General features: G+C 41.1%; 1 protein-coding gene across 3 annotated transcripts in view; it reads left to right on the top strand.

Moving 5' to 3' along the window:
* The window catches only part of ldlrad4b (low density lipoprotein receptor class A domain containing 4b), a 236,280-nt gene that overhangs the window by 70,194 nt on the left and 140,402 nt on the right, over positions 1-25,684 (top strand). For 2 of the 3 annotated variants that reach the window (XM_005456782.4, XM_019364464.2), the window contains one exon: positions 10,184-10,971. In XM_005456782.4, the coding sequence (XP_005456839.1) occupies positions 10,932-10,971 (40 nt within the window). In that variant the 5' untranslated portion in view covers positions 10,184-10,931. Of the gene's footprint in view, positions 1-7,829; positions 7,966-10,183; positions 10,972-25,684 lie in introns of all 3 variants that reach the window. The other variant, XM_025911399.1, reaches the window with a different exon arrangement.

The raw sequence follows: 25,684 nt of genomic DNA, 5'->3' as shown, positions 1-25,684 counted from the left end.
ACATAAACACGCCATTGAAAACAAACGGCAATGTATTTTTGATCTAGTGTGGTAATTGTGTGCTATAATTAAACAGCCATATCACAGTATTTCAAAAGGAGACATCAGATGTTTTTCCAACAACCTGTTTTTGTGCACATTTCAATGAAAATGGCAGAAATTCTGAACGTTCTTGAGGAGTTTTTACATTGTTTGATGTGTGAATGTTTGTATGAGTACAAGCACGGAGACATGCCAGGTGAATAAATGATTGTATAAATGATGCATGTGACCTCCACTTTGCTAGGCTTACATAGGGGCAGATGAAAAACATCAGATCTGTTTGCAATGATGAAACTGAAACCCTGCTAAATATCAGATCAAAGTAGCAGCAGTGCTTATTCTTCTTAATTTCATGTTTAACTGCATTCTTTTCCTAATGTGGCTTTTGGAAAAAATACTGGAATGCATTATTACTTAGATGTACTGCTAGAATCATATTAGTACCACATTGAATCAGTTGTAAGGTTGTAAAATAATCATCACAAACATCATCACAAACCCAAAGAACATAATAAAATGTTTTTTTATTATAATATTTTAATAGCATTTTGAAAAATGTTGAAATGTTGAAAAACTTTCTTTACCTTATAGAAATAAAGCTGAATTTAATTTGACTTTCTCAAATTAAAGCCATTCAGGTGTCCACATAAGTAAGCAAGAAGTAAGTCTTGAGTATCTCCTCCAGGACGCCACAGGTTCACGTCACGTCTTCTGTGCTTTGTTTCTTTTTTTATTTATGCCCTGATTTGTTTTAATTTTGCTGGCTTTGCACTTTCACTTGCTCCTTGGCTAGGTGACTTGTAGTTTAGTTGACTACTAAGTTAGCTAGGATCGATTTCGAAAAAATGCAAGACTCACTGATCGTGCTGCCCTGTATGTCACACACTGACGTCAGTAGCCTGCATGCACGGCACGCGTACGATTCATTGTTTCAAACTGCACCATGCTTCAAACCATAACCTTACTGCTCTTCATTGTCGACAACTGCATGTGTGAACAAACACTTTCGTTTTTGGTTTTTTTTTCAGTGCATCATTTTTGGTAGCGCAATTTAACCCACATGCAACACACGAGCCTGCGTGTCTCAGCATCTTCTCTTGCCTGTGTGCCTGAGGAATTCATCTCCTCCTCAGACAGTTAGTCAGAGCTCTCTCAGGGGAGGTGGGTCGCTCCGTTTGCCTGGGCTGTGCTGTCTGATTTTCTTGATACTTTGTCTTTTTTTTTTCTTTTTTATCTTCCTCAGTCAGAGGGAATGAGAAGGATTTTTGCTGCATGACTGCAGCCTGTAATGTCTCTGCTGCCTCTAGCTCCTGCATTTGCTCATGCTGTGCCTCTTTGTGTCATCTTTTTTTTTCTGTGTGTCTGAACTCAAATATACCTGCATATTTTCATGTTTACATACTCTTTTGAATGGCCTGTAAAATTGTCTGTATTTATGTCTTCATTGTAGGAGATTTGTTCATTTCAAAGATGGCTTGAAAGCACCAGTGCTTTATTGGATGTAAATCATTTTATCAAACAAAACTAAATGTCTTCTTTTTTAAATCTTGCTCTCAGCTACTTCAAAGAACAGTAGTTTCACTCTGTGGGACTCTTTTATTTATTTTCTGCATTGCTAAGTGTTTCATGTCTCTGTAAGTGTATTGTCTGGTACTTTCAATACAGTCTTTACCTTCTGTCTTATTTTCAGATTGGGTGGAATGGGTCAAATTGCAGTGGTTGAAAAAGCTTGTTTCTACCATAGATAAGTCAGAGAGAGTTCAAAAGGGTTGACCCGATATGGGTTTTCTTATACCACTTTGCAGGATCTGCCTGTACAGCATTTGATTCTGTGATAAATATTGCCTGTAGCTGCAGTATTAGTCACAGAGTGGAGGTTTTCTGTGCCTTTTGGAAGTGATTTTGGAGTAAAAAAAATAGTCCAGGAAATGTTGAGAGAGTATATAAAACACAAGAAACACAATTAAAAAAAACAAAGAAAATGCATTCTCGTGTTGGCATCATGCTGTGTGTAAAAATGTTTGAAATTCAGTGTTCAGTTATCACATAAAAGGACATAAACTGCACTCAACGTGTTCATGCTTCCCAACCCATCTGCTCTGTGTCGTTTTATATCAAAGAAATGAAAGTTAACACCCTGAACACTTCGTCTCCAGTCATGCACGACCATCAGATTTGGCTTTAACTCAGAAAAAGATTCAGGTTAACAGGTGACCTGCTGTTCACGTTTAGTATTGTAAGTTAAATAAAAGTTGCGTCTGTGAAGTCAAATAAAAAATACAAATAAATTACACAATCTGGCTCTAATGGCTAATCTGTCAATATTTGTACATGCTAGTATCGTACTTGTGTTCTGTCACGAATCCCTGGTAATATTGGATTTAAATGCAGCGCTCACTCACTCACTGCTGCTAATAAAGCTTCATATTCACTTCAGGATGACTTCATTTCTTTCCTTGTTGTTGCACAGACTTCATCCCACCAATCACGGACAACCCCAGAACTCAAACGCAGTCAGCAGACAGCAGCACGGAAGGTTCCTTTGCAGTCTTATTGTCATGTTAGAAGGAAGGCCCTTGCGGCTCATCCGCTTTGCATTCATTCTATAGCAAAATAAAATGACATCATATGTATGAGCCCAGTGTTGACGCCTACAGTCAATCTCTGTTTTTCTCTGTTCCTTATTTCTCGTCTAATCCATCCAGTCTGTTCCCATCTTTTTGTCTTGGTTTGATGATTGGGACAGCTAGCTAATCAGCTGCACTACTAAATAGCACATCAGGAGACATTTTAAGTAAATCCTTTGAGAGCCCTTGAGGGAAAGGCTTTTGATCAGTTGTCTCTTTATGGAAGTGTAGGCTAATTTTGCCCGATGGCTCTTGCCTCTTTATAGTCTTTGTGTGGAGCTCTTGTGTCGGTACAGATTGTCAGATTAAGTCTATATTTGTTCTTTGTTTGTTTGTTGTTGTTGTTTTAAACACATCTGCATGACTTAACTGAACTGCACACACCCACACACCCACCCACCCACACACATACACACACAAAAGCCAACAGTATAAGTATTTCTATATCATCTATCACGGAGTGGCTAGCTTCCGTGTTAATGGCATCCACTTCCTGTCTGTCGTTTGCCAGTATTTCTGTGCTTTATGCGTCCGTCGGTTTGTGTCTGACAGTCCAGCCTCTCGACACTACAGTTGATGCATGGCCAGATTAAGCCTGTCAGATTTATCACACTCGACTGGCAGTCAGCGCGACACAGAGCCAGATCAGACAAGGATGTGACGAATGACGCCTTCAGCCTACCTTTGTTTGCTTTTTGCTTTGCCAGTCATTTTGTGCACCATTACACACTTTAAGATAATTTATTTATCTGTTTTTTGGCCTGCGGTGAATGATATATTAGATAATTCCCCTGAAAAGGAGTTAAAAAAAGGAGGTTTAGAGGTTATGTTTTTAGATGCTTCTGCTTTATTGCCCAAGAAAGGTAGAGGATAACGTGCACTTATGAGTGTTTGACAGCTCAGTAAGTAAGGATTAAAAAGGAATGTTTTTGGACTGAAACCAACTAAAATTACCCACTAAGAGCTGTGTTTAATGCGGTCTTCATTCGCAAGTCCAGGAAGACTGGAGTGACGCCACTGAAATACTAAAAAGCAAAAGAAAATATGAAATCTATATTTTTCTTGAGAAATCAAACATTAACTGTCTATGACACAAGCCTGTGTCTCTCACTGTCGGTCACAATGCATTATAGCACAGTGTGATACCATATTATACAATAGAAGACAGTATAATGTGATTCAGTGCAATACTGTAAGATAAAATAGGATGTGGCACATGCATGAATGTGGACTAAAGGAGGAAAATAAACCTGCAGGTATGTTGGATGCTTCTGGAGGATAGGTAGCTAAATGTTGTTTAGCTCTCTGCTGCTATTGCTACCTGTACTTAAAAAGTGCTGGATTATTTACAAAGTGGTGATTGTTCATTCATTCTCAAAATGATTTTTGGAATGATATGAATATATAAACACATGCTCTACATCACATATTGTTACAAAGCTTTTGCTTTAATTTGACACATTGTTTCCGTCCAATAAAAAAATGGCAATTGTTGGGTGTTGGTGTCCTTGTAAGACTAACAGTTTAAAGCCCTTACTGAGGTGCACGGCACTCTCCACTCTGCTCGACCTTAAGAGCCCGTAAGCTCTGGCCGCAAGCCAAGCTCATCAAACTGGAATACAGTATGGATGAGACTAATGAAGCGGACTAAAGTAGATCTTCCATTAATCAGCTGGGAACTTGTGTAATCTTTGTCCATGTGTGTCAGAGTGTCGGTGTCCTTAAACTACTTGTCATTTGAACATTATGAGAAGGTTCTATTAAGACAAAGAGTCGATATTATTAAGGAAATGTGGAAAAGTATATGATTATATTTAATATACTTTAAACAGGGCTAACAAACCCACACGCCCACCCACCTGTGGCTGGTTGTCTCTGTAGTAAAGACTACGTTTTGTATGGTTAATCGATCTAACACAGTGCTTTATTATGTGTCTTATCACATATACTGTGATGGTCTTGCCTAAGAACACTTTGATGTCTGTGTTAGAGGAGCTGGGGATCAATCCACTGGCTTTGACCTAACGTCGCCGTAATGGTTTTTTAAGACAGATACCGATATCAGTATTTGGTCATTTAAAAATCTGGTATTCTGATATATTGGCTGATATAATGTCTCTAACATTTCTTGTTTATTTCTTTTCTTGTTCTGCTTGACTTTTCTCAGTTGGCTGTTGTTTTGTGGCATTCCAGACATTTTCATCCATTATAAATGGTGATAAATTGGCAAATGGCTTATGTTAGCCAATAATATCAGCCCGTCAATAACAATTATATTGACTGTTGCATCTTTCAGAAAGAAGAGTAGTTGTCAGTAAATGCATCAAGTAGTTATACCTGCCGGTGCTCTCTATAACAGTGCTATCTATAGGTATGTATTAGATATGTTTGTGTATGCTTTAAAATCACAGAGGGCCAGTTTTCTTAGCCCTAAGTAATGTGTGCAGGTTGCACGTCACCTAAGAAATCTGGTGATGGGATGTTAGGGTGAGCTGTTGGTTGTCAGAAAGGCAAATAATTTGAGACAACCCAAATGAACTTTAGGATCCAAAAGAATCTCAGTCTCTTATCTGCAGGTGGAGGTGGAAAAAAAGTTCAATTATTGTTAAAACATTCAGGTAAAATGGCCTCCAGTTTTCATGTATTAGGAGTGTCGAGTTCATCAGTTACTTTGTGTTTTTTCCGCATGTTTGAATGTGCACACTGTGTCCACTACTCATTGTTTAATCCAAAGAAGGATCAGAGAATATCTGACCTAACCCATCATAATCTCCAGGAGATCCACATTGTTTTATTGTCCAGCAGCAGAACATTTTGTATTTCCTTCGGCTGCCGCTGTCAGGTACACATAAACAGTCCAAGGAGGCTTTTCTTTCTTTTTCTTTCTTTTTAAAGACTCGTTTTTTCACCATGTCTGTTGCAGCAGAACTCTGAATCACCTCGGTAGCCCCAGTTCTTTATTTGTTATGCAATCACATTCTTAGCATGCTTGAATTTTCAGCGTAACAGATGCGACCAGCCCCGTGGTTAAATAGTCTGTTCCCCAGTCCATGTTTGTCTGTCTGACTGCTGTCTCACTGATAAGCACATGTCCCTGTGTGACCCAGCGGAGGAGTCAGAGCTGGCTGTTAGAACTGCTAGTTGTCCCCATATGTTACAATGACAGACAGATAGTAGACACAGAAACACGCTCCCGTACTAATAATGCTCTGACGGAAACACTCCTCACTTTACCTACTTCACGGAGGCTAGAGGCCACACGCAGTCTTAACACTTTAAGAACCCTGGAACAGAGCTTATAATTGTCATTATAAAGGTCTGCATAGGACTCTTTGCTAAAGTACAGTCTCTCAAGGCTACAATGCAGGCTGTCTTATTGGAGTAATGTAAACCACTACATTATGGCGCTGCTAAGTAGAGGGGTAGATTTTTGAAAATTTCATCCTTATGTAGGCAGTTTTCTTTAAAATGGGAAGATGGATTCAACATAGTAATTCAAAAAGAAGAGCATAGCTTTCCTTACTGGAGGTCCACTCATGAAGAGACTGGAGCCCGTAGACTACTTGCAGACTAAAATCTGTGAGTGATCAAAAGAGGATGGGTTCCAAGTTAAATTAATGTCAGCGTTTAGGTGACACATGCAGAGTGACTGCTGCTGCTGACAGCCATATAACAGTTCAACTGAGATTAAATGTTTCCAGAGAGACCTGGCCAAGAGAGCAGCACAGAGTGTAACAGATAGAAACAAATACAGCCGACACACCGAACTCAACATCCAGATCGTACAAAATAATGTATCCAGAAGATGCGTAAAGTCTAAGAGTCCAGGGCCTTCGCCATCTGCCTCCAGTCGTCTGAGGTTGCAGTTTCTGTTTACATCATCCTCAGGTTCAAAGGTGATTAAGGCTGTTTGTCAGTTTGCTCAAATGTTCCAGGCACAAGCCGGATTGATTAAAATAGGCATATATGTTCTTTCAGAGGCACATGAGAAAACCACGGCTAAGGTCAGGGATCAACTGTGACTTATGCTCTAATGCCCGATCTAAATGATGCAGTAGTTGTTGTTATTATCAGGGATTAGGCACAATCTGACATTTCACTGAAAAAACAAAAAACAGATTGACTACATTCTCAGTGAACACTGATACTGTCAGTCCCTATAAAGTGAAAATGAATCTGCAGCTGCATTATTCATTAGTTTGTTCGTTCAAGTTCAAACCAAATACACCTTCCCTGCCTACGGAAAAGTCTGTTATGATGAATGTACAGTAGTATTGGACTGAGCTGAAAGCATACATCCCTGGTGGCTAACATCACTGACTAAACAGTAATACCGTACTTTGTATTGCTAATGATTTTGGCTTTCTGCATGTACATTTGTACATTTGGTTTGAACTCCCTTTTTTGAACTAAAGCACAGGCATAAAGCATAAAGAGTGAACTAGAGCAATAATTGAACAGACATTTCTTTTCAACCATCAGCTCTGAACTTTTCTAGACCCAGTGCAGCATTACTGGACAGTGAAGGCTTTTTAATCTGCCAGCTCCCCGATGCAGAGTGGATGTGATACTAGATCGCCGCAGTGCGAGACCAGCGCAATTAATTTTGCAGCGAATTCACAGCGAGCAAGGGGGCATCATCTGCGCCGCCTCTTGCGTACTCTACCGAGGCAGCACCCTCGCCTACGCCAAACAGAGGTTCGCTACTTGCGAGAAGTAGTGGAAACCTTGCGTGTGAAAAAACGTGTTTATTAGCAAAGTGTTTGGCAGCGAAGTTCACAAGGTGGACCCAGTTACAGACGAACGGGGATGAAGGTAACGGGAAAAGTTTAATGACTCCACGCACCGCCAAGAAGAAGAAAAAACAACAAAAAACACTAAAACTCACTCTGCAAGAATGAGAAAAACTAAGTGTGCATTCCCACAGAGATTGGGGTAATGCAGCACTAAAGAACTACAGCTCCCAGAGTTTCATGATAGTATAAGACAAAGATTGGCGCTGGTGTTGTATACATTAAAGCTGAAACCTGATAGAAGCCTGTACCACAGACAACAGCTACAAATAAGGCACTATTTGTGTGTGTGTGTGTGTGTGTGTGTTTCTATGGGTATTTTTCAGTAACAAACACTTGGTTTCCTGTGTCCTGTGGTGTTTGCCAGACCTCTGTGTTCTCTGCTCTGACTTGGAAGTCCTACAGCTGGATAAATCCAAAGATAAGACAGGAGACCAGGAGTTGTCCTTAAATGACCAGAGAACAAACATCCACCTGGAGCCATGTTTTCCACTGCCTGCCAGGTCAGCCTGTTGTCCTCAGATGACCCAGCAAACAAACAAACAGACAGACAGACAGATAGCGATGGTACTCGTGGTTGTAGTAGTAGCTTTGGTCGCCAAATACAGACAGACAGACAGTCAGTGGGGTCAGGCTGCACTGACTTTCACAGGTTTTCAGGAGCTTGTATGTCAGGAAAAAAAAGAGGAAAACTTTTATAAAAAGAACTTTCTTCAGTCCTGCTGAAAACCCATTAAGGGTTTATACAATACAATAACTTTATATGCCATAAAATACTCTATAGATTCTGACATAAAGTCCTTGCTCCTGGACTTTTGAATAGGTCATATGCTATTGTAATTCCTCCATCAGAATATGATGGTACAGTCTATCCACAACACTATACAATAATGTCCTTATTACTACTAGAAGAGGCACACATTGTGAATAGCCCACTTTCTAATTTCAGTTTCCTTTCATTGGTTCAGCTCAGAGAAGAATAACTTAGGAAACAGTCTGCCTTTAGAAAAAGCAAATAAATTCAGACTTTTTTCTAGCTGAATTTAATAAATAAATCAGTTTTGCTGAACTCATAGGGTAGATGGGTTAGTGTTACATGAGTATGTCAGAATATATTTATCACTTAGGTTATTTTTTAAACATCTTCCCCCTACATTGAAGTCTTAGGGCCAGGACGGGTCGTCAGTGTGTGTAAATTTAAGTCTAAATTTGGTTAGAAAAAGGACCTCAACCTAGAATATTCTTGCTGTTTTAACTTTAGTCTACATAGTGTAGTGGTTTACACTCTCACCTAAAAAGTTAGCAAATGTTTGATCTCAGGACACAAATCCCATTGGGATCCCATCAGAGCTACCGGCTGTGGCGACCCATTGTGAATGAGTCATTTCTTTTCGGTCCGCTCAATCAGAGGAGCTCTTTGATTGGCTGACCACTCTGAAAATAAGGATGGCTAACTTCGACCGTCTGGAATTTTTTCAAACTGTTTCTCAGGCAAGAAATCGTCTCCTAGAATCACATGTTTTTCTGCGGGAGCCTGGAGAGACTCGGGACACTGGTGTTGTTTAGTCACCAGGAGGCAAGTGATGAGTCACCTGCGAGGCACATAATGAAGTGAATACCCCCCCTTACGTCACAGTGGCCCCGTTCTCGCCTCGACTTTTCCATTCGCCAGCCTACAAGCTGTTTGTGTACCCTGACTGTGATAAGGCTCGGTAAGAACAGGCGAACGGAGCTGAGATAAGACTGAGATCTGTCATATCTTTCCAAAACCTCAGACAGGGCGTGTGTTTGTTTACCGTCTGTCTGCTTTTTTTCACCATCAAATTCCTTCCCTCCTTCTCTTGTCCCATGTCATTTCTTCTCTTGAACTTCTTTAAACCTGTGTCTCTTCATCTTATGTTTGATTTCTGCCTCTTTTGTATCTCCCCCTCCCGTCTCTTCTTTTCTTTGTCATTTTCAACGCTTTTTCCTAGCTCAACTTCCTGTGGGTTGCCTCCCTCCTTTATGTTTTGAGCATAGCTTTTCCTCCTCTGTGATTTCCCCTTTTCCTTCGCCCATCGTACCCCTTCCCCGTGTGCGCTGCATCACTCCCGCACCCTCATTTTACCGTCTGAACGAGGAGAAAATGGCTCGATCTGTTTTACACTGTTTTTCCCTTTTCTCCAGTCGTCCCTACCCCACCTTCCTCCTCCTCCTCCTCTCTCCCTCTCCTCTTTTCTGGGTTTTTATTCCTTTCCCAGACACAAAAAAGCAGCACTTGGCACTTTTGAAATGTAAATAAAGTTTTGTTGTTCCCTCAGCCGTAGCCTCCTCCAGCCCTGTTTATCAGGCAGACTTCAAAGTGGCACACTGACATGTGGCTCTATCTCTCCCTTGCTCTGTGAAATAGGGTCACAGGCGGCGCTTGGCTTTCACAAAAACTTTTCCCTTTCATGTAAGAACCTAGTGGGTGAGAGGAACTAAAGGGGGCCATGCCAGCCAGCCACCCACCCGCTATCCAAACTGAGACACACATCGCACCTCATCCACTGCGATGTGTGTATGTGTGTGAATGTGGATGAGAAGTCTGTGTTCGCTTTTCTCAGCTGGTCATTGCAGCAGTTAGCCCTGCCCGTGTTTTGCTTGGGTGTATCCGTTTCGCTCGTTGTTTCTGGTATCTCATGAATTTAGTCACTCAGTTGCTCACTCTCTGTCTCCCTCTTTCTCTCTCGTCTCTTTTAGTCATGGTGCCAGTGTGAGAGTGCCCGAGTAGCCCCTGCTGAGCTTGGGACTGCAGCAACAGGACAAAACACATAAGAGGAAGAAAAATACAAAGGGGGAGTAAGCCGGCAAAAGAGCAAGGAGAATCAGAGGAGACGGCATGTTGGTTAAAGTTGAGTTAAAAGGCAAGCCCGACTCTAGAGGAGAGACGTATTGATTCAACCTCTCAGCTCACAGAAGGTAAAGAGGCAGAGTTGCTCATCCGTAGGTTGAAAGGTTGACAGACAGCCAAGAATTCAGGGTATTGGTCATGACTGCGGGCCTGCTGCTGGGAGGATAGAGATCAGATTAACAGCATCTACAACACAGCCTCCATCCTCATCTAACCCCACCTCCAAACAACCCGTCGATCTCTCTCCCCCTCAGCCATCACTGTAGTCCACAAAGTCCACTGTGACAAGAGAGCTGAACCCTCATACGGGCTAGTTTACCAGGCTGCAGCATCCTGTGAGAACAAAGAGTGACCTCACGAGCTGTCGCTGAAGCAGGGAAGAGACACTCACCCGCCGCGGGGCTTCAGAGACGGCGGCCTTTTAACCAAGCACATGGGCTGTTGATGAAAAAAGATGGCAGTGAGACTGACAGGCGCCACCCCTTCCTCTCGGCCACCCTCCCTCCCCCAGCGGCCGTGGCTCGGACCGGTTAAGGTTGGTCTGTTGGCATCCATCGCAGCATCTGCAGCAGCTGGCAGAGCGTGGGAAGGAGCAGTATGCAGGAAACTGATGTACCGGCCACGAATGCCTTCAAAGGTAAACACGGACAATGGACAGTGGTCTGTCTGTGTGTGTGTGTGTGTGTGTCTGTGTGTGTGCGCGCGCACGCGTGTGTGTGTGTCAGCCTGCGTTTAAGAAATTACTGACAGTCTCCTGTCAGGTCAGAAACACTGTCAGTACATCTGGAATCTTTAACACAAAACTGACTTTGGTTGTGAGTCACAATATTTTTCAACAATCACGTTCAAAGTAAAGTTTTCTATAACAAGCATAATGATTTTCAATGATTTCAATCATTCTTAAATCTGCTAGATACTCGATAGTACATACTACTTGTAAGAGGAGGATGTAGTGCATATGCTGTTTATAGAAAAATTCATTGTGTGACTACATGCAGTGTTCAAGTCTTAAGAGCTCCACTTTTAATTAGGGATCAGTCTGGTTTCTTGACGTAGGATTTTTAGTTGATGATAGTTAAGTTCTGAGGTGGTGAAAGATCAGCTGTTGTGTCTACACACATGGCCATTCCTGAACCCAAACAGGTTCCAGAGGTAATCCCATGTAATCATGTTACATTAAAAAAAATCAGCTTTCATATGTTTACATTTATTAGATACCATCTACTGTTTCATGTTGCAACTGATTGGTGACAAGCAGCATCTATAAAAGTTGAGCTTATTATAACACAGTGGAGCAACCAAAATTTTGCATGAGATTGAAATTACATAAAGGGATTTTGATCATATTAAACTGCATGTATTAAATTGTATTAAATTTGCCCAATTTTTAGAGATGTTTACTAAGTCTGGCGCTCAGAGACCTTGAGGTTCCGTTCGGGGTTTTAGGCTCACTAACTGTAAGGATAAATGCTCTCCTGCTCTCCAAACAAGAGTGGAACTCTGAACTTACATCCTGAATGGGATCATTTCAGACAGTTTTTAAAGAAGGGTCAGTCATGGATGCTTCTCGTGTTACACTGCTTTGCAAATCATCTTAGGCTATCCGTGCTGATACATATTTATTCCTTTACAAATAAAACATTAACTCTAGTTCTATAATTTGGCAAAACCTCTAAAGAATAACTTTTGTGTGATTGAAGTTTTCTGTGCATAACTGTTTGTGTTATTTCTTAAGAAAGAAACCCCACTGAATTTGAAATTCTGAATAGAAACCCCACTGATTTGAAACCTTACGCAGACTGAGAGGGGTCTGAGTTCTTTTGCTGTTGAAAAGGGCCAGCCAATTGTTGAAGATGATAAGACTGCACCACCAACTGTCAGCACCACACTTTGTAGTCTGATTTTGTGGTATTGCTAAATGCAGTGATAAATCATACTGCATTGATACAAGTTTCATTTCCAAAAAGACAACATTGTTTCTGTGCATCCGCTTGACCCAATCTTCCAAAGCTGGTAGGTCATGTGACAGAAAGCGAGACCAAACAGGCTCATGGATGGAAGAGGCAAAACAGCATCATGAAGTGCAGATGTGTCATCTTTACTGCTTTACAGTATATACAATGAAGGTTGAATGAAGAAAATGAGGATACATGACTGAAATGAGGAGTAGTGTCTGGGATGATCAGGATACAAATTCAAATTAAATTCAGTTCAATTCAGTTTTATTTATATATCACCAAATCACAACAACCATGCACTATATTGTATGGCAAAGACCCCAAAATAATACAGAACTTGCACTTGGAGACAGTGGGAAGGAAAAACTTCCCTTTAACAGGAAATAACCTCCATTGAACCAGGCTCAGCTGTCAGCTATCTTTTCAGCAAAAGAGGACACACAGACAGATGTTGCAGTTTATTCCAGCTGATTGGACTTCTGTTGAGGTTGAAGCTGGATGGAGCTATGTTGAAAATACACACTTTACGAACCGCTTCATGAGGTAGTCACGTGAACTGGTTTTCCAACAGTCTTGGAGGAGTTCCCAAAGATGCTGAGCACTTGTTGCCCTTTTGCTTCACTCTGCGGTCCATCTCATCCCAAACCATCTTGATTGGTTTTAGGTCAGATGACTGTGGAGGCCAGGCCATCTGGCTCAGCACTCCATCACTCTCCTTCTTGGTCAAATAGCCCTTACACAGCTTGGAGGTGTGTTTGGGGTCATAGTCATGTTGAAAAATAAATTATGGTCTAACTAAACACAAACTGGATGGGATGGCATGTTGCTGCAAGATGCTGTGGTAGCAACAGGTGCTGTTAACTTGCTATTTCTGAGACTGGTGACTTGGATGAATTTATCCAGCAGAGGATAAATTCATCAAATTCATCAGGCTGTCCTGGCAGCAGCAGAGGTGACTCTTGGTCTTCCTTTCCTGGGGTGGTCCTCATGTGAGCCAGTTTGTTGGTTTTTGCGACTGCACTTGGGGACACATTCAAAGTTTTTGCAATCTTCTGGACTGACTGATCATCAGTTCTTAAAGTAATGATGGACTGTCGTTTCTCTTTACTTAGCTGATTGGTTCTTGCCATAATATGAATTTTAATGGCTGTCAAATAGGGCTGTCAACTGTGTACCAACCTGACTTCTGCACAACCCAACTGATGGTCCCAACCCCATTAAGAAGGCAAGAAATTCCATAAATGAACCCTGAAAAGGCACACCTGTGATGTGAAAACCATTTCAGGTGACTACATCATGAAGCTCATTAAGAGAAGGCCAAGGGTTTGCAGTGCTGTCAAAAAAGCAAAGGGTGGCTACTTTGAGTAACCTAAAATCTAAAACATTTTTTTCTTTGCTACATATTTCCATATATCTTGCTTCATATATTTGATGTCTTCATTTTGTATCTACAATGTAAAAAGTAAAAATAAAGAAAAACCATGAAATGAGAAGGTGTGTCCAAACTGACAGGCGTAAACTGAGGCGTCCAAACTGACAAACTGTATATAAATATAATATGAAAGAATACAGCACTTCTGTACTCTAGCACTCCAAGCACTTTAAACAGCATCTCAGCCATTTTTTCTACATCTAAGTGCTTTCTGTCTACCACTCACACTCTAGTGAACTCATTGGGAACAATTCGAGGTTAATATCTTGCCCAAGGATAGTTTGGCATACAGAGTGGAGCAGCTGGGGAATCGAACCACCAACCTTTCACCAACCACAACCACCCGATTGATTTGAGTGATTGTGTTTCTGAAATGACAAACTAGTCTGATTTAATGATGATTCAGTTAACGTTTTCTTTCGGCAACCATCCTGTCACATTAGGAACAACTAAGGAGAATATTTTGTAGGTGAGGTTATGAATAATATTGAAAATTTCATACATAGTTCAAATGCACCTGACCGCAGTGGAGTCACAGCCTGGAGAGATTTCAGACACAACCCACTTACACGCATTATACTCTCTGCAATTAAACAATTGTCTATTCTTTGCTGACTTATCTCTTCATGCCCGTGTATGCGAGTGTGTTTATGTGAGCATCTATTACTTCGGTGACATTTATGAGGGAAATCAGACAGGTCATATTCTTTGAGGTGAAGACTTTAGTGTGCTGCAGAGAAAAAAGCAGTGGTCTGTGGAAATAATAGGCGCTGTGCTGTCCACATCATTCACCTCTGTCGACTTGAGCTGAACGCTTTCCCTTTAGAACATAATCACTTGCTCCAATTATTATTGTTGTAACTGAAGTTGTATGCAGGCCTGCAGGAGATGAGCAGTTTTTCCAAAATTCAGGTTCAGGTTATTGAAAACCGACAAACACTGGTGGTGTGAGTGGTTCTGAACACGTGACATCCCGACTCCCTATAGTGAAATCACAAGAGGAGCCTAAAACACAGTAAAATGTTATGATCCAGACATAACGAACTATATACAGCTTAAAAGAAGAAGGCTCTATTTCTTTTAATGAAATCTACCAGAGCAACAGTTTTAGCAGAATTATCACAGTCAATGGATTAGAGTAAAAAAAAAGAATGAAGAATGGAGAAGTGTAGTACTGAGTCACACACTCCCTTCATTTTCTTTGTTCCTCACATATGGTGAGTTTTACAGTATCATCATAAGTTTTAATCCTCTCCTCTCTCATTGTTTTTAAGCACTTCATGTTGTTGCTGCACACCTGTCCTTTTCTGCTATGAGACAACTCACTGCCATTTGCCAGTCTTTTTGTGCTGCTGCTTCTCACTCATTACTGGAGGCTTCAGCTCTCACAAAGACAAAAAAGAAAACAGATGTGAGCCTCAGTCATAGTTTTTCAAAGAATATTAAGCGAGAGATTGAATTGGCTTCTATAGAGGAGTGTAGTGCGTGCTTATGTTACAGGTGTAGTGTTGCCGGGCAGACTGCAGAGCTGAACTTGTGAGGCTCTTTAAAATGCAGTGGCGTATTGATTTCATCTCATTGTTTAATTAGCTGTAGTGGCAGACTTTGGCCTCACTGTGTGGACAGGAACACTGTAAGCAAGTGAAAAACTTAATTTCAAATACAATATTTGTTACTTTTTATGCTTTATATTATTAGCAGTGTGGAACATCAAAAGTAACACAGCAAATGTTTGCATTGATGAGGTTAGCAAGTAACCCAAAAGTTGATCTAAACACTCAGTTTCAGAAAGCTACTTCTGATGTTGGCAGGTATACTTATTATGGTAATCTCGGCAACATTGCTATGAGGACAGAAGCCCCACCCAGATGTTGTTCAAACCCTCTATTTGCAAGGGACAGCCAATCAGAAGAAAGTTGTCTTAAAGGGAGCCCTCAGCTGAAGGCTTCTATTCAGCTTATGCAGCGAGCTAAACATAAATGGCTTCAGTGTGACCACTCAGGAGACCGTGTCACTGAGCTTTTTTTTTCATTCTTGTAAAACTGTAATACCAGAAACAGAGTAAGGTGCACTTAGTCTCCATACAGATACATAAATGTTACATTCAATATTGTTATCATATGTAAACAACCAATACGAGATCACAACATCAACAATAAACGGACATAGAATGCCAAATAGTGTAGCGAATGCTATACGCCACTATGTTTTTTCATGCTAACGGGCAAAACAAAGCATCAACAGCTAGCTTACACCAGTAATGTAACAAACTCTATAAACACAAAGAAAGGTCATCACTTCACTGGACAAGGTACTAATTTATTCCACCAAACCTACAGATTATGCATTCCCAAGCGCAATAGAAACAGGAATTGTCAGAGACATGAAACACCTGACCTACCCTGCTGTGTGCTAGAAGCAAAAACTCCTACTCAGCCCTTACCAGGAGCTTCTGCTGTTGACCCACTAGATGCCAGGCTTTTGCCATGAGCAGGCCAGGAATAAACATATTTGGTGACACATCGATTAAATTACTTACAGCATGAATGACTATGATCCGCCCTATAACAAACTTATAACATACCTGAGAAATAATCTGAGGGGCAGAATAGAGCTCAAATGGCCTGTTTCATTCAGTAGTGGTTAATGTAATAACCTCAGTTAATATACCAGCAACATGTATAAGATGCATACATGTTGCTGGTCATAAGATGACCTACAGAGCTGTGCATGGACTAGCACCTGCCTACATCTTTGATCTGCTACAGCCCTATGTCCCTAGCAGGTCCTTGAGGTCATCTGATCAGGGCTTACTTGCTATAAAAAATACTAAGAGGAGGACTAAGGGTGATAGAGCTTTTGCCAGTGTGGCCCCTAGACTGTGGAACTCTCTCCCCCAAGCATTAAGAACTGCGGACTCAGTAGCCGTTGTTAAAAAACAACTCAAAACTTACCTTTTTAAAACTGCTTTTGGTTCATTTTTTGCCTGTTTTATTTTCTCTTTTTTAATCTTTTTATGACTTTTAATCTTATGTGCAGCACTTTGTGATTCTGTCTTGAAAGGTGCTATATAAATAAAAATTTATTTATTTTTATTTATGCATAAGAATTTCATATTATATATTACACTAATTGTAGTTTTTAATAATTTTTTCTAGGTCAACTTTGACCTTGGGCACTAACAATGAAGGCCAAGGTCATATATTAGGTACTCGTGTTCCCAGACGCCTAGTCTATTCTGAGGTTTGAAGATAATCCAAAAAATATTGCAGGTAATACAAAGTTTTTACAGATTTTCCCATTTACTGTGAACTTAACCGTGACCCGATTTTCACCCAAATTAAATCAGCTCGAGCTGTTATTGGTATCTACCATCACACAAAATTTGAACATGATACCTTGAAAACTGTAGACGCTAGACTGCTAAGAGACAGATTTCATACTTTGTCCATTTGGGTGAAAGAAAAATGTGGTACTAGAAATTAATATAACAGGACTGGATCTCAATTCTGTGCTCTCTGGTTAAATAAGCATGTTCTTTGACAAACAGAACATAGACCAAGTCACATGGCAGCAACTCACTGCATTTAGACATTTAGAAAATGATCTGCTGCTGAAGTTCAAGCTAAATGAGAAAGAAAGGGGATTTAAGGGACTTTGAATGTGGAATAGTTTGTGGTGCCATATGGGTTGATCTCAGTGTTTCAGAAACTCTCTGCAAATCTGCAGCAACTGTGTGATGCTATCATCTCAATTTGGACAAAAGCCTCTGAGGAATGTTTCCAGCCTCCTGTTGAATCTGCGCTATGAAGAATTAGAACAGTTCTGAAGACAAAACGGGTCCAATCTGTGTTAGCAAGGTGTGCCTAATAAAGTGGACGGTGTGGCTTTTCCATATTTTCTAAGTTTGAGATTTTTTTTAACCACTCGCTCGTTATGACTCATATCTTTATTATGTGTTCTCTTATGTTCAAATCCTCTGTTTATGAGTTCAGCCAATCAGAATAAAGTTGGCTCAAAGGGAGGAGTCAGGGAGCTAAAATAGTAGGTGTCAGAGAGTGGATCAAGAGGGCTGAGGAGATGCAGAGGGGGCCAGTGCAAACTTAAAAATAATTATTTTCAACTCTACATTATGTGCAGAAATTCTAACAGAAGCGCTGAATAAAATAAGGCATTAGGAAGGAGCAGAACAGGTCCCTCTTAAAGTAAAATCAATCTGTTGTTAATATTCCCATCAGGATCAAATCTGATGAATAAGTTTTCACCTACTGGCAAAATCAGGTTCATTAGTCAGTGTCAGCATGTTAGGGTGCGCATGCTGACCATCACAAACCTAGGAGGCTAGCATAATGAACCCTAACATGAAGCAGAAATGATCAGGAGTATCGTTCAGGCTCCTTTGGATTTGGCAGGTCTAAGTGCAGTTGTGTCTAACTGAAGCAGTCCTCTGCGTAGTTTGTACATTACATACGAACAAACAGCTCGTTCAAACATACTTATGCAGAGAACACACCCGTGAAGGTGACTGATGACATTTTCAACAGCACTGTCTTGTGTCTCCTCGTAGTTTTGGCTTTTAAAGCAGCTGCATCGAATTTCACATTCTGCCACTTTCTCTTTGATTGCTGGGCTTTTTTTCTTTTTTTTTTTGGTGGTGTCCCGCTATGTTTCCGTCGGCAATGTTAACCGGAGCACACACAGGACTGTGCCTCCTCCACTCACCACTGATTTGTCAAAGCAATTTGATTTGCAGCTGAAGTCGGCTCGCTGGCTTAAACAACCGAGAGCACGGAGCGGCTGACAGAACCTTTATTTTCAGGAAGATGGCATCTCCGGGACAGACATCCCACTCTGTGAGCTTATAGAAAACCACACTGATGGACTGACTGAGTCACTGACAGATTGACTTATAACTCAGCTGGCTGTTCTCCGTTCTTCCCCACGAGTTAATTAAACTGAACACAGAGCCTAGCGGGGTTGGCATGCAGTGTGTGTGCTGTGTAGTTAAGATTTTGATTAATGCACTGGCCTCAAATCTACACACACAACCTCACACTATCTTGTCCACACATATGTGCACGCTTTTTTTGCTCCTGTTATTAGAGTAGTCAAGTGCTGCATATACAGAGGGATCGCTCCAGAGTCGAGTCTTCTCTCTGTGCTCAAAGCACATGTATTACATAATTCATCAGCTGTGTGTATGGGTGTGCTTGTCTGGGTTTGTTCTGGTCAGTCTCCGCCAAGGCCCTGAGGGGGTGAAGAGGGGAATGAAGTCATCGAGCGGTAGTAAACAAACACGCCAACATTCAGATGTAGGCAGACACCGGTGGTCGATAGCTGCAAGGCTAACGTAAGGTTTTGTTTACCACCGAGGGTTCGTGTCAGGTAAAACACACACACAGACAGGCAGGTTTGTGCTTCTGTCTTTGTGAGGACACTCACTGACATAATGCGTCCCTTGTCTCTTCGCCCTAACCTTAAACATCACAGCTCAGCGTCTGACCTCAGTATTCACTCTAATTACCCTTTAAAGGTGTGTCTCAGTGTCAGAACATGGCAGGAGATCTCCTAGAAACGTCCTCGCTTCGAGCATCTGGAGCCCACGTTGGTTATAACAGATATTACACCTACAAGTACACACTTAAACCTTCTGCTCGATTTCCACGTTGAGTTTCTTACTCTGTGTGACGCAGTCTGCGTGAAACAAGGAGAGTGCTTAGCTGCTCGGGCAGATGCAGACCAAGGCCATGTTACCAACACTGGGAAATAACTTTTTAATCGCTTCTCACTCTTTCCGTTCACCTGGTTTTCCCTTGGTAGCTTCATCCTTGAGCCTATCTGTCAGTGTTTATATTCCTTCTGTCTACAGTACTTTTATTTATTAAAATCTTCTTGCTGTCTGCTCTCTGCTTCAGTCAAGACCATCCGTTGATAGCTGACTTAAAATAGTTTGTTAATTAGGGTGCATGTACGAGTCGTACATTTACCCATGTCTTCCTCAACTGCTTGTCTGTATCCCTATCTGATATCCGATTGGTGGACAGAGAAGGAGTTGACACTAAATGTTTAAAACTTTAGCCATCTATATTTTTATGTTCACATAGTGTGGAAGGAAACTGTCCTCCTAATAAAACCATCGGTTGTTTAGGAAAGCAGCTTTTTGTAAGTAACCTCCAGGGCCATGTGAGACGGTAGATGGCAGATGTCCCAAAGCAACTTACAGTATACATTTACTGTAAATGACCGTCTTTTATCCTGTTAGCAATAAAATGTAAAAAAGGAAATCAAGCATAATTATTATAGTCACCCAGGGAGGAGGTTGGGGTCGATGGTTAGGTTAACAAAACATTGGATGCGGGAGCCAGAGATGGACTACAAACGTTTAAGATGAACTGATTCATACATGGAATTTCTGCATTATATTCCCGGGTACAAATGGTAAAAATCTACCTTTACCTTTATTGCACTGATTCTCCTGCATTTCATACAATCGGTCACAGATCTGCTCAAGTTGACCGAGGCATTTCCGTTCTTCTTCTTACACCTTTTGTATCTAGCGAACAGAGAGAAATTTTTACAGGAAACAAATAAGATGACATCTTTTGTAAACTCAGTTGGTGTCGACTCCAGGATGGACTTGCTTGTAAATCTGCTAGGATGCAATGTGAGTGCAACTTTCATGCTTCTTGCATCAAGAGTAGGAAAAAATGACGTCTCTCTATTCATCCTCCTCAGAAAAGAGGGAGAAGAGAAGCAATGTCTCCTCAGAGGAACCAAAAAATAACAGTAATGGTGCCTTCCAATAGTGGGAAAATCCCACTAAATCATGTCATTTTTTTCCCACCTACATTTTCTAACACTCCTTTTGCGTCTCTCAATATAAAGAGGGGCAATACTGCAGAGTCACTCTCAGTCCCGACCACCCTCTCTCTAATTCATCCTCGCTGTCATCTGCCTTTCTGCATTTGACACATTTTCTCACTCTCTCTCCCTCGGTGGTCACCTTCTTCTGTCCATCTCCATTTATCTCACTCTGGCTGTCATCTCCACCCTCCTCCCTCCTCTGCTCCGTTTCTTGCAGTGTGGTCTCAAACCACAAGAATCACTGATATGTTATTGACCCTGAAAAACAACGACATCACAAAGCTTGTCCAATCAGTGAGTATTTCAAGATTTGAAATAAAAACATTTGTCCCCACTACAAACCTCCCATTTCAACAACACTAATAAATGTTAGTATACATGGTAATGTTAGCCACTTAACTATTAGCAGCACTATTACCCCAAATACCTTATTAGAGTAGCATTACTAACTGTGTTGTAAACGTGAGCAGAACAATGCCCTTTATTTCTCAGAGTTTCAGAGTGTTCAAGCTAGAAAATGATGTTAACAGTTGAAAGCTAATCAATTAATTGATATTAAGACAGATCCACACAGGAAGAGGATAAGAGAGCAGGAAATATAAGCGTTGCAAAGTGTTCAGGTCCTGAGTTGAAGTTCTCTCAGCTTTGATGCGAGGTATTAAACTGCTTACCCAATGAAGCAAAGTGTGTCTTTGACTGACATATGACATGGTAGTAAACACATTAGAGAGTTACTGGAGCCTGGGAAGTCCTATACGCCACCAGCTCTCAGTTTTAAAGCATGTGGGGGAGGTTTTAAGCTCATAAATGTTCTGCATTTCTGTAGTTGTGTTGTTACATTATTATGAGACAATTGTGACATAGTCAAAGAAAATAAAGGGCATAATTAAGTCAGCATACATGATGCATTAAAGCCCTGTTTTTAACTTTGAAGATATATTCTGGGGTGCTGACTGGAAACACTGGTCTGCAGCTACCAGTCGATAGAGTCTTAATATCAGAATTTTTCTGGTTTTCTTGTGCGTTGTCCTCTAATGACCAACCAAGGCTTGGATAATAGGGTGAAATGTTCCTTCAGCTTTCTAAGCACTACTTCTGAGGCAACTTAAGTGAAACTGGAGCTGAATACCCATTCAACAGTTTATCTGTTTCTTTGTAAAAGCAAATTTCCCAGAGACGATTATCAACGTCTTTAGGCTTCGTACAGTTTAGCTCGCTAGTTTGAAGCTTTAATTTCATCTCTGCAAAGAGAGCTCGTTACAGAGAAGTAAAGAGGAAAAGAAACGGACCCTGTGGGACCCCACAGGTGATGAATGCTGAGAAAGAGGACGAGTTGTGTATCATGCACAAAAACATACTGTTAACAGACGATTGAGAGACAATTACACACACACGCTCAAGGCAATCAATTAATATTTCATGATCCGCTGTGTTAAATTTATCCACCAAGGCGCAGCATCTACTGCTGACACTGTATACTAGTGTAAAGCCTGGATTCTCACAAATGCAGCTGAATACAATCGCTCAAAGCACCGGGTACTTGGAGCCGTTAATAAAAACGCCTGTTTAGAGATGAGTATTGTAGTGCTATGGAGTAAAGGATTTAGCCTGTGTCTCCTCTAACCCTGTGTGCAGTGGTCAGAGAGCTCGTTATAATAGATACAACAGTAGAATGTGCCTCAAAGATGTCTTTGAGTACTGCTGAACAAGTGGAGCACCACATATGGGAGACAGTTTGTGGTAAAAGCAACAGGGAAATGGGTTCAGAGTAGCAGAGCACAGTTTTCTGACATCACAGATGAGTCCCAGTTAGGAGCTTTTGTTTTGGCAGTGAGAAATGGCCAGAAAGAAAAAGAAAGCCTTCTTCACGTTGTGAGCATGGATGTTTTATGCCGTGGTAATATCTACTGGAAACCACAGGCAGCGACAGTATATTCAAACTCGAGTTTGTAACCACCCTGATTGAGGCTACTGACTCACAATTAAGTGATAAGGTGATTAAGTTTTAATTAGTTTCTCGTTTTTCATCCCTAACACGTCTGTGATTAGTTTTTTCCCCCCTTTGCTCAAACGCTATGGAAAACTTTGCAGTAAACGCCTCACTTTGTCCTCCTTAGTAGTTGTGGTTGTCAATGTCACTTGTTGCATCCAAATGTACAATGAAATCAGAGAAGAGTTGTTCCATGGCAGTTGTAAAGAAGGGATATTTGAACTTGTAAAATGTTGACCATGACTAATATTATCAGGTAGCAGTCAGGTGTCAAGATGGGCCAATTCAATTCAATTCAATTTTATTTATATAGCGCCAAATCACAACAAAAGTCGCCTCAAGGCGCTTTATATTGTACAGTAGATAGCACAATAATAAATACAGAGAAAAACCCAACAATCATATGACCCCCTATGAGCAAGCACTTTGGCGACAGTGGGAAGGAAAAACTCCCTTTTAACAGGAAGAAACCTCCGGCAGAACCAGGCTCAGGGAGGGGCGGCCATCTGCTGCGACCGGTTGGGGTGAAAGAAGGAAAACAGGATGAAAGACATGCTGTGGAAGAGAGACAGAGGTTAATAACAGATATGATTCGATGCAGAGAGGTCTATTAACACATAGTGAGTGAGAAAGGTGACTGGAAGGGAAAAACTCAATGCATCATGGGAATCCCCGGCAGCCTACGTCTATTGCAGCATAACTAAGGGAGGATTCAGGGTCACCTGGTCCAGCCCTAACTATATGCTTTAGCAAAAAGGAAAGTTTTAAGCCTAATCTTGAAAGTAGAGATAGTGTCTGTCTCCCGAATCCAAACTGGAAGCTGGTTCCACAGAAGAGGGGCCTGAAAACTGAAGGCTCTGCCTCCCATTCTACTTTTAAATACTCTAGGAACAACAAGTAGGCCTGCAGAGCGAGAGCGAAGTGCTCTAATAGGGTGATATGGTACTACAAGGTCATTAAGATAAGATGGGGCCTGATTATTTAAGATCTTGTATGTGAGGAGCAGGATTTTGAATTCAATTCTGGATTTAACAGGAAGCCAATGAAGGGAAGCCAAAACAGGAGAAATATGCTCTCTCTTTCTAGTCCCTGTCAGTACCCTTGCTGCAGCATTTTGGATCAACTGAAGGCTTTTCAGCGAGTTTTTAGGACATCCTGATAATAAAGAATTACAGTAGTCCAGCCTGGAAGTAATGAATGCATGAACTAGTTTTTCAGCATCACTCTGAGACAGGATATTTCTAATTTTAGAGATGTTGCGCAAATGGAAGAAAGCAGTCTTACATATTTGTTTAATATGTGCATTGAAGGACATGTCCTGGTCAAAAATGACTCCAAGGTTCCTCACAGCATTACTGGAGGCCAAGGTAATGCCATCCAGAGTAAGAATCTGCTTAGATACCATATTTCTAAGATTTTCAGGGCCGAGTACAATAACCTCAGTTTTATCTGAATTAAGAAGCAGAAAGTTAGCGGCCATCCAGGTCTTTATGTCTTTAAGACATTCCTGCAGTTTAACTAATTGGTCTGTGATACCTGGCTTCATGGATAGATAGAGCTGCGTGTCATCTGCATAGCAGTGAAAATTTATGCTATGTCTTCTAATGATGCTGCCTAAGGGAAGCATGTATAATGTAAATAGAATTGGTCCTAGCACTGAACCCTGTGGAACACCATAATTGACCTTAGTGGGTGAAGAGGACTCTCCATTTACTTGAACAAATTGGAGTCTATTAGATAGATATGATACAAACCACTGCAGTGCAGTACCTGTAATACCTACAGCATGTTCTAATCGCTCTAATAGGATATTATGGTCAACAGTATCGAACGCAGCACTGAGGTCTAGCAGGACAAGCACAGAGATGAGTCCACTGTCAGAGGCCATAAGAAGATCATTTGTAACCTTCACTAAAGCTGTTTCTGTGCTGTGATGAGCTCTGAAACCTGACTGAAACTCTTCAAATAAGCCATTCCTCTGCAGATGATCAGTTAGCTGTTTGACAGCTACTCTTTCAAGGATTTTTGATATGAAAGGAAGGTTGGAGATTGACCTATAATTAGCTAAGACTGCTGGGTCTAGAGATGGCTTTTTAAGTAAAGGTTTAACTACAGCCACCTTGAAGGCCTGTGGTACATAGCTGATTATTAGAGATAGGTTGATCATATTTAAGATCGAAGAATTAATTAATGGCAGGACTTCTTTGAGCAGTTTTGTAGGAATGGGGTCTAAAAGACACGTTGATGGTTTGGAGGAAGTAATTATTGAAGTTAACTCAGAAAGATCAATTGGAGAAAAAGAGTCTAACTTAACATCGATGGTACTAAAAGTAGCTGTAGATGATATTACATCTGTGGGATGATTATTGGTAATTTTTTCTCTAATGATAAAAATTTTATTTGTGAAGAAGTTCATGAAGTCATTACTAGTTAATGTTAAAGGGATTGTTGGCTCAGTAGAGCTCTGACTGTTTGTCAGCCTGGCTACAGTGCTGAAGAGAAACCTGGGGTTGTTCTTATTTTCTTCAATCAGTGACGAATAGTAAGATGTTCTGGCTTTGCGGAGGGCTTTCTTATAAAGCAACAAACTATTTCTCCAGACTAAATGATGATCCTCTAAATTTGTGACACGCCATTTCCTCTCCAGCTTACGAGTTATCTGCTTTAGGCTACGTGTTTGAGAATTATACCACGGAGTTCTTGAGCCCAGTTCTGGTACAGGCCTGTACCAGAACTGGGCTCAAGAACTGGGCTGGGATGAAGTGGGGAGGCAGAATAGTTGAACTAAAGAAGCATTTATTTAAAATGACACAGGGTAGACAAGGAGAGACAAAACCTAGAACCTTAGCGTGGTGAGATACACAATATAATGCTTGGTAGGGGAACTCTACCAAAACCTAGAAAATTTCTTGATACACAATATGCTACAAGTGTGAGAATCCTAGCACGGCAGTCCGTGGTACATTACATAAACAGTGACTGGTGCTCACGGAGCACGTTACAGTGGACACTGAAATGGAGCAGCTTCCTTGGGCAGGAGGAGGCTGAAGCTTGGAGGGGGAGGCAGAGGAGTGTTTAGGAGGTCTGACCTGAGTTTTCCAGGACC

This window comes from Oreochromis niloticus, linkage group LG11 (assembly GCF_001858045.2).
Source record: "Oreochromis niloticus isolate F11D_XX linkage group LG11, O_niloticus_UMD_NMBU, whole genome shotgun sequence".
In the NCBI taxonomy this organism is placed as follows: domain Eukaryota; kingdom Metazoa; phylum Chordata; class Actinopteri; order Cichliformes; family Cichlidae; genus Oreochromis; species Oreochromis niloticus.
The sequence above is the reverse complement of the archived record's forward strand: the minus strand, read 5'-3'. Positions and strand labels throughout refer to the sequence as shown.